The 10,057-nt window shown below is 46.5% G+C and overlaps 1 protein-coding gene across 1 annotated transcript; it reads right to left on the reverse strand.

The window, feature by feature from the left end:
* Window positions 1-2,859: 2,859 nt before the first annotated feature.
* LOC119942444 (olfactory receptor 52E5-like) lies at window positions 2,860-3,810 on the reverse strand. The gene has a single exon (XM_038763261.1). The coding sequence runs from the start codon at window positions 3,802-3,804 to the stop codon at window positions 2,860-2,862; it is 945 nt and encodes a 314-aa protein (XP_038619189.1). The 5' UTR covers window positions 3,805-3,810.
* Window positions 3,811-10,057: the final 6,247 nt, after the last annotated feature.

The raw sequence follows: 10,057 nt of genomic DNA on the forward strand, positions 1-10,057 counted from the left end.
TTGCTCCATCACCTTTCTCCCATTCCTATCCCAACTCCAAAAATAGATCAGATACACTCGATGCCCTAATTTCCACTCCACAATTCCTCTTCTCGAGTCATTGCAGATAGGTCTTTGATCCTTCCACTTCCTGAAACTGGCTTTCTGAGATCTTCATTGACCTCCTTATATAGTCAAGCCCAAAATAATTTACTCCATCCTGATCCTCCTCTCAGTTGCTTTTGATATTGTTGCACACTCCCTCCTCCTCAAAACATTCTCAAACTTCAGTTTCCCTGGCACAGTAATAACCCAGCTTTCATCCTACCTTTCTGACTGCTCTGTTTTTTTCCCTGCCTCTCGACCTTTTACTGTAAATGTCCCATGAAGGTCTGTTCTGGATCCCCAAGTCTTCTCACTCTATACTCCCTCTCTTGGGGAGCTCCTCTTCTCACAAGGCTTCAGCTGCCATCTCCACAAGGATGACTTCCACATATATTTCTGTAGCTATGACCTCTCACCTGGCCTTCACCTTCACCTGGCCCACTTCTTCTCTTCCTCTAGGATGTCTCCACTTGCTGACCCCTCAAACTCCATAGGTCTAAAACAGAACTAATTATCTTTCTCCCTAAACCCACTCCTCCTCCTACCCTTCCCATTTCAGTCAACAACCCCACCATCCTTCCTGTACCAGAAGCCCACAACCTCAGTGTCAGTCTTGATTCCTTGCAGTCTTTCAGCTCTCACGTTTAGTTTACTGCCAAATCCTGCAATTTCTTCCCACACACCTCCCTAATTTTCCCCTTTCTTATCCACAACATCTGCCACTCTGGTACTAGCACCTGACTAGAATATTGCATCAGCCTCCCAGCTAGTGTCCCGGCTTCCATCCTCTCCTCACCACAATCTATGCTACCTGGTGCTAGGTGGATCATCTTTTTAGAACTTCATCTCTTCTCTCCCAAACCCTTCAATGACACTCCAGTATCCCTCTGCATCAAACCAAAAGTCCCCATAATCAGCTTCAAGACTCCACCAACACTTCCCACCTTACCTAGCGCTCTCTTCCCCAACTCGCTCTTTTCATTGTTTCCAGTCAGGCTTCTCACTGCCCCTTGCCCTAGCCTTCCTCCTTCCACCTTCCACCTCTTCACTCATGTTATCCCCTTGGATTGAAATTTTATATGACCCCAAGTCATTAGGACATTAGGATTCTGTCCTAATCCTCCTCGACCTCTCAGCTGCCTTTGACACTGTGGACCACCCCCTTCTCCTCAACACGTTATCTGACCTTGGCTTCACAGACTCCGTCCTCTCCTGGTTCTCCTCTTATCTCTCCGGTCGTTCTTTCTCAGTCTCTTTTGCAGGCTCCTCCTCCCCCTCCCATCCTCTTACTGTGGGGGTTCCCCAAGGTTCAGTGCTCGGTCCCCTTCTGTTCTCAATCTACACTCACTCCCTTGGTGACCTCATTCGCTCCCACGGCTTCCACTATCATCTCTACGCTGATGACACCCAGATCTACATCTCTGCCCCTGCTCTCTCCCCCTCCCTCCAGGCTCGCATCTCCTCCTGCCTTCAGGACATCTCCATCTGGATGTCCGCCCGCCACCTAAAGCTCAACATGTCGAAGACTGAGCTCCTTGTCTTCCCTCCCAAAGCTTGTTCTCTCCCTGACTTTCCCATCTCTATTGACGGCACTACCATCCTTCCCGTCTCACAAGCCCGCAACCTTGGTGTCATCCTCGACTCCGCTCTCTCATTCACCCCTCACATCCAAGCCGTCACCAAAACCTGCCGGTCTCAGCTCCGCAACATTGCCAAGATCCGCCCTTTCCTCTCCATCCAAACCGCTACCCTGCTAATTCAAGCTCTCATCCTATCCGGTCTGGACTACTACACTAGCCTTCTCTCTGATCTCCCATCCTCGTGTCTCTCTCCACTTCAATCCATACTTCATGCTGCTGCCCGGATTATCTTTGTCCAGAAACGCTCTGGACATATTACTCCCCTCCTCAAAAACCTCCAATGGCTACCGATCAATCTGCGCATCAGGCAGAAACTCCTCACCCTGGGCTTCAAGGCTCTCCATCACCTCACCCCCTCCTACCTCACCTTCCTTCTCTCCTTCTACTGCCCAGCCCGCACCCTCCGCTCCTCCACCACTAATCTCCTCATTGTACCTCGCTCTCGCCTGTCCCGCCATCGACCCCTGGCCCACGTCATCCCCCGGGCCTGGAATGCCCTCCCTCTGCCCATCCGCCAAGCTAGCTCTCTTCCTCCCTTCAAGGCCCTGCTGAGAGCTCACCTCCTCCAGGAGGCCTTCCCAGACTGAGCCCCTTCTTTCCTCTCCCCCTCGTCCCCCTCTCCATCCCCCCGTCTTACCTCCTTCCCTTCCCCACAGCACCTGTATATATGTATATATGGTTGTACATATTTATTACTCTATTTATTTATTTATTTATTTATTTTACTTGTACATTTCTATCCTACTTATTTTATTTTGTTGGTATGTTTGGTTCTGTTCTCTGTCTCCCCCTTTTAGACTGTGAGCCCACTGTTGGGTAGGGACTGTCTCTATGTGATGCCAATTTGTACTTCCCAAGTGCTTAGTACAGTGCTGTGCACATAGTAAGTGCTCAATAAATACGATTGATTGATTGATTGATAAGCTCATAAGCTACCTCAGCACTTATGAACATACTCATACCCAGTGCTTATTCATTGGTACATTTAATGACTCATTCTGACTACTCTAGTTGCAAATATTTGAGTCTCGCCAGTTGGTGTGTAAGCTCTTTGAGGGCAGGGAATATGTGTCTTCCTTCTGTTATACTCTCCCAAATACCACTGATTGACTGGTCAGTCGTTGTCCCTTGGGGATCAGGAATCTTTTGCATGGAACATTCTCAGCACCCGCTCCAAGATCTGCTTGGTCCTGACCCCATAGATGACAGGGTTGATGGCGGGTGGGACAACAACGTAGAGGTTGGCCAGGAGGATGTGGATGTAGAGAGGGATTTTCTGGTGTCCAAAGCGGTGGGTGAGGAAGGAGAAAAAGGCTGGGATGTAGAAGGCTAAAATGACACAGACGTGGGAGCCACAAGTGTTGAGAGCCTTGAACCGGGCGTTCCAGGATGGGAGGCGGAAGACGGCCCGGAGAATCTGGATGTAGGAGAAACCTATCACAGAGGTGTCAAAAAATCTCACGGAGAAAGCTACGAGGCCATAGATAATGTTGGTTCTGATGCTGGCGCATGCCAACCGTGCAATGCCCATATGCTCACAGTAGGTGTGTGGGATAATGTGGTTCCCACAGAATGGCAGCCTGAGGATGAGAAAGATGAATGGTGTTATGAAGACCAGTGATCCAACCACGCTCATTGCTCCTAAAACAGCCACCACTTTGTTATGGAGGATCGCGGTATACCTCAGCGGGTTGCAGATGGCGACAAAGCGGTCAATAGCCATAATGGATAACACCACAGACTCCAGGCTAGTGCAGACGTGAAGGAAGAACATCTGGGTGAGGCAGCCCCCAAAGCTGATCTCCCGCAGGCCGAGCCAGAAGATACCCAGCATCTTGGGAATGGTGGTTGTAGACAAGCCCAGGTCGATGGCGGCCAGCATGGCCAGGAAGTAGAACATGGGCTGGTGGAGGCTCCGCTCGGTCTTGATCACAAACAGGATGGTGCAGTTCCCCACAAGTGAGATCAGGTAAGCGGCACAAATGGGAAAACCAATCCAGATGTGTGCGGCTTCCAGCCCTGGCAACCCCAGCAGGAGGAAGGAGGAGGGGTGGAACTGGGTGTGATTGGGAGGGAACATCTTTCCAAGGACCGTTGGCAGTGACAGTAATCATAGACTTTTGTTCCCTTTATTTGATGCTGGCTTCAGTCATGTCATCCTGCCTGGATCCTGAGAAACAAAGGGTACATTGTTTACATCCATAACCCAGTGCGAGAAACATGGGAAGAGGAGATGTTAGAAATTATTAAACGGGTTCACTGACAAAGCCAATTTCTTATCTGTGCATATGAGTGTGACTGCAGTTATCACCATCTATTGCAACTTTGCAGTTAAGAGAATTTTCATCAGTGTTGTTGATGATCATGACGACTGGGATGATGCTGAGAATGACAAAGATGTTGCTGATGATACAGCTCCCCTTCTACGTAATGATGATGATATTGATGATGGAATCTCCCCTAGAAAATGGTGAATCACGGGTGAACCTTGGTCTTGAGATATCAGGACTAAGAATCTGAGCCAAAGAATTGATTCTAGTGATAGTGGGTTGGTAAGGGCCACTTGCACACTCTTTCTCCTGTCACTCATTTTTCCACTGTGTATGAGTTCAGTGCAGTGAGCCAGCAGCTGGGTAGGGGTGCAGCTCACTGGGAATTGTGTGCAAAGATCTAGTGAGGCTGTGGTTGGGTAAGGAAGGAGAAAAAGCCTGGGTTATAGAAGGCTAAAATGACACAGACTTGGGATACACAAATGTTGAGATCCTTGAACCAGGTGTTCCAGGATGGGATGCAGAAGATGGCCCAGAGAATCTGGATGTAGGAGAAACCTACACTGTGGTTGAAGCTATCCAGTCCAACACTTTGGCTAAACACTTCTCCTCCAAGAGTCTTTCCCAGAATAAGCCTTCACTTTTTCACTCCCTTCTGCATCACCATTGCTTTTGGACTTGCAACATTTATTTTCCCCACCCTCAGCCCCACTGCATTCATTCGTTCATTCAATTATATTTATTGAGCGCTTACTGTGTGCACAGCACTTACTAAGTGCTTGGGAAGTACAAGTCAGCAACATATAGAGACGGTCCCTACCCAGCAACGGGCTCACAGTCTAGAAGGTGGAGCACAGCACTTGAGTGCATATCCATAATTTATTGATTTATATTAATGCCTATCTCCCCCTCTAGACTGTAAGCTTGTTGTGGGCAGGAAACATGTCTACCAACTTTGTTATATTGTACTCTCCCAAGACATGAATATAAATCATTAATAATAATAATAATAATAATAATAATCAATTGCATTTATTAGGCTTTTGCTGCATAACACTGTACTACGCAGCTGGGGAAGTACAGTACAATCAAGCTGGTAGATGAGATCACAGCCTTTGTGGAGCTTAGAGTGTAGTTGGGAAGATAGACATTAAAATAAATCAGAGACAGGGAAAGCAGCAGAGCATGAGGATATGGACATAACTCCTATAGTTCTGGGGGTGGTATACTTAATCAGAGTAATTAAGGGTACATTATTAAGGGTACAGGCCCAAGTGCTTAGATGACACAGAAGGGAGGGAGAATGGGATGAGAAAATGGGAGGTTAGTCAGGGAAGGCTTCTTGGAGGAGATATGATTTAAGTAGGGCTACGACAATGGGGAGCATGGTGGTCTGTCAGATATGAGTAGGGAGTTCCAGGACTGAGAGAGGATATGAGCAAGGGGCCATCAGTGGGAGGTTCAGATCCAAGAACCGTTCATAGCTAGAAGTGTGTGGGATGGGCTGTAGTGGAAAATTGGTGAGGTAAGAAAGAAGAGAGAGAGCTGATTAAGTGCTCGAAAGCCGAGGCCGAGGAATCTTTGGTGGATGGGCAACTCATGGAGATTTTTGAGGTATAGGGAGATGTGGACTGAAATGTTTTTAGAAAAATGATCCGGGGAGCACAGTGAAGTACCGGCTGAAGAGGGGAGAGACAGGAGTCAGGGAGGTCATTGAAGAGGCTGATGCAATAGACAGATGCAATCAGTACTTGAATGTGTGGTAGCAATGTGGATGGAGAGGAAATGGCAGAAAGACAGAATCGATAAGATTAGGTGACTGAATAAGTGTGTTGAATGATGGAGATGAGTCAAGGATGATACCCAAATTAGCAGGCTTGCGAGACAGCGAAGCTGGTGGTGTAATAATAATAATAATAATAATAATAATAATAATAATAATAATAATAATAGCATTTATTAAGCCCTTACTATGTGCAAAGCAGTGTTCTAAGCACTGGGGAGGCTACAAGGTGATCAGGTTGCCCCACGGGGGGCTCATAATCTTAATCATAATCTTAATTCCCTCCTAAACCCTGCCCTTCCCTTCCAAACCCTGCCCTCTCCCTGACTTTCCCATCTCTGTTGATGGCACTACCATCCTTCCCGTCTCACAAGCCTGCAACCTTGGTGTCATCCTCGACTCCACTCTCTCATTCACCCCTCACATCCAAGCCGTCACCAAAACCTGCCCGTCTCAGCTCCGCAACATTGCCAAGATCCGCCCTTTCCTCTCCATCCATACCGCTACCCTGCTCATTCAAGCTCTCATCCTATCCCGTCTGGACTACTGCATCAGCTTTCTCTCTGATCTCCCAACCTCGTGTCTCTCCCCACTTCAATCCATACTTCATGCTGCTGCCCGGATTGTCTTTGTCCAGAAACTCTCTGGGCATGTTACTCCCCTCCTCAAAACTCTCCAGTGGCTACCAATCAATCTGTGCATCAGGCAGAAACTCCTCACCCTCGGCTTCAAGGCTGTCCATCACCTCGCCCCCTCCTACCTCACCTCCCTTCTCTCCTTCTACAGCCCACCCCGCACCCTCCGCTCCTCTGCCACTACTCTCCTCACTGTACCTCGTTCTCGCCTGTCCCGCCATCGACCCCCGGCCCACGTCATTGCCCGGGCCTGGAATGCCCTCCCTCTGCCCATCCGCCAAGCTAGCTCTCTTCCTCCGTTCAAGGCCCTACTGAGAGCTCACCTCCTCCAGGAGGTCTTCCCAGACTGAGCCCCTTCCTTCCTCTCCCCCTCGTCTCCCTCTCCATCCCCCCATCTTACCTCCTTTCCTTCCCCACAGCACCTGTATATATGTATATATGTTTGTACATATTTATTACTCTATTTATTTATTTATTCATTTATTTTACTTGTACATATCTATTTTATTTTGTTAGTATGTTTGGTTTTGTTCTCTGTCTCCCCCTTTTAGACTGTGAGCCCACTGTTGGGTAGGGACTGTCTCTATATGTTGCCAACTTGTACTTCCCAAGTGCTTAGTACAGTGCTCTGCACACAGTAAGTGCTCAATAAATATGATTGATTGATTGATTGATTGATTAAGTGACTTGCCCAAAGTCACACAGCTGACAATTGGAGGAGCCAGGATTTGAACCCATGACCTCTGATTCCAAAGCCCGGGCTCCTTCCACTGAGCCATGTAGTTATGGGTAAGTTGCAGGGAGGAGAGTTTAGGTGGGAAGCTGAGATTATGATGATGAGGATGATGATGATGATGCTCTGGGAACAGTTAGAAAATAGAGGCGGGTGGGGAAATGGGGCAGTGAACATTAGGGCAGGTTGAGCATGGGAATCAAACACATGCTTCTAAACTCTCTACCAGCAGAGTTAGTGAGAGTGGAGAATACAAAACATGTTGCACAAACAAAATCACGGACTCACGACCAAGATAGGGGTGCTAGTCTCATCTCTACTGCTTTACCTAGAGTCTAAATTCTCTTATTCTCATTAATCTCTCCCCTCACCTTCCCCCGCCTCCTCCTCCTAACCCCTGAGCTTTACTTCACATTCTCCCACGTGCAGGCAATAGCCTCCATTTTTGTATATGCAAATCCCACTCATTCCCTTCCTTCTAGACTCAGTTCTGAATCCATTCCTTTGTAATATCTTCCCCATAATTCCAAACAACACGCAAGCATTAACTAATCTCGCCATCACTGGAAACAATTTCTCCATTTTCCAGGTGCTTATTTTCCAGGCTGTAGATTTTCCAGGCAACTTTTGCTGCTCTCTGATCTGCTCTATGCCTTGTGGATATTTTATTGCTTACTACCCAGAGGATGAGAAGAGACCAGAGAGAAGAAGCCAGAAGGAAAGACTGAGTGAAGAAGAGTTTGACAGTGCATAGTGAGGTTTGAAGATGACTGGTCAACTATCCAAGTTTATCTGGTTCTTTCTGGTCTGGGATCAATAAGAGGTTAACTGTGTCATTATGTTAATGGAAGGCCAGTTAATCAGTCAGGACAGCACTTATGTCCATATCTGTACTTTATTTCTATTAATGGCTGTCTCACCCTCTAGGCTGGAAGCTTGCTGTGGGCAGGGAATGTGTCTATTATGTTGTTGGATTGTACTCTTCCAAGCACTTAGTACAGTGCTCTGCACACAGTAAGTGCTCAATAAATATGATTAATCCTGTCTCCCTTCCAATGATAAGTTCCTTAAAGGGAATGACTTCACATTTTCTGTAAGGGAAATCATGCCTCACTAATCTAATGGAGCTCTTTGAAGGGGTCTGTAAGCATGTGCAGAGAGGGGAACCAGTCGGCTAAACATTTACAGATCTTCAAAAGGCTTCTGACAAGGTTCCACACTGAAGGATTTTAAAAACTGAGTGACTGTGGGACATCTGTAATGGTTAGCTGCTTTCTTAAAAGGTGGAAAGTGAGTTGTAGGGCTCGATAAGTATTATCTTTTGGGGTTGGACTGTGAGCCTGTTGTGAGCAGGGATTGTCTCCCTTTGTTGCTGAATTGGACTTTCCAAGAGCTTAGTAGAGTGCTTTGCATGCAGTAAGTGCTCAATAAATACGATTGATTGATTGATTGATTGAATGAATGAAGTTAGGAGGGAAGTATCTAAGGAAGTAGCATGGCTTAGTGGAAAGAGCCCGGTTTAGGAGTCAGAGGGCATGGATTCTAATCCCGGGTCTGCCATTTGTCTGCTATGTGACCTTGGACAAGTCACTTTAATTTATCTGGGCCTCAGGTACCTCATCTGTGAATTGGGGATCAAGATTGTGAGCCCCATGTAGGACAACTTGATTACCTTGTATGTACCCCAGCACTTAGAATGGTGCTTGGCACATAGTAAGCGCTTAACAAATACCATAATAATAATAATATAATATTATAATATTATATAATCCAATTATTAATGATTAGAACGGGTAGGAATCAGTGCTAGAAGTGATTTTGTTTAGCATTTTATCAAATGATTTGGTAAGAAAATGCTCAGTGATGTTTTTCCATTAGCAGATCAACTCATGATATTTAATGAGCACTTGCAGTGGGCAGACCACTGTAATAAGCACTTGGGAGAGTACAATAAAACAGATTTGGTAGACCCATTTCCTTCCCACGAGGAGCTTATGGTCTAGAGAGGGGAGAGAGAAAGAGGTTGGATGGAGAGCAGTTAATGCTATCCTCTCTTTGAGGATCAAATGTTATGGGATAAACTGCTGGAGGCATCATAAACCTGAGCGAGTCACAGAAAAGTGACTTCATTTTGAGTAAGTGCCAGGAAATGAATCTAGGAAAAAGTCATTCCAACTCATACTTTGTGTAAATAATTTTTGTCTCTCTTCTCAGTTAGAGTCTGCTTCTTTTTACCTTTTGAGGATCCCAAAATAGTTTCCTCTACCCACAATACCCTTCTGAGCTTTGTTTTAGTCTTTATGTTATCTGAGTGTTTTGTTTAATCTCGTCATATGTTCTATCACCTGTCCCCTGTTGCCCTACTTATCTTTAAGTTATGAACCCCCTGATGGCCATATCCACCAGCATATTCTTTCCCAGTGCTTACTGTAGGGTTCTGCATAAAGTAAGCACTTGATAAATACTGTCACTACTACTACTCCTTTTAAGCTCTTACTACAGTGCTTCACCCCTCTCAGGGTCACACCTGGAGAGTTCCCAGTACTCTACAAGTCTCGACTATGACAGGGAGAGTCAAGCAGAGGCATATCCATTCCATTCCTAGCTTGGACAGTGGCTAGCAACTGGAAGGCAATCTAGGAGAAGCAGCATGGCTTAGTGGAAAGAGCACGGGCTTTGGAGTCAGAGGTCATGAGTTCAAACCCCGGCTCTGCCAATTGTCAGCTGTGTGACTTTGGGCAAGTCACTTAACTTCTCTGGGCCTCAGTTCCCTCATCTGTAAAATGGGGATTAAGTCTGTGAGCCCCCCGCGGGACAACCCGATCACCTTGTAACCTCCCCAGCACTTAGAACAGTGCTTTGCACATAGTAAGCACTTAATAAATGCCATTATTATTATTATTATCATTATT

The sequence above is a fragment of the Tachyglossus aculeatus genome, chromosome 2 (assembly GCF_015852505.1).
Source record: "Tachyglossus aculeatus isolate mTacAcu1 chromosome 2, mTacAcu1.pri, whole genome shotgun sequence".
NCBI lineage: Eukaryota > Metazoa > Chordata > Mammalia > Monotremata > Tachyglossidae > Tachyglossus > Tachyglossus aculeatus.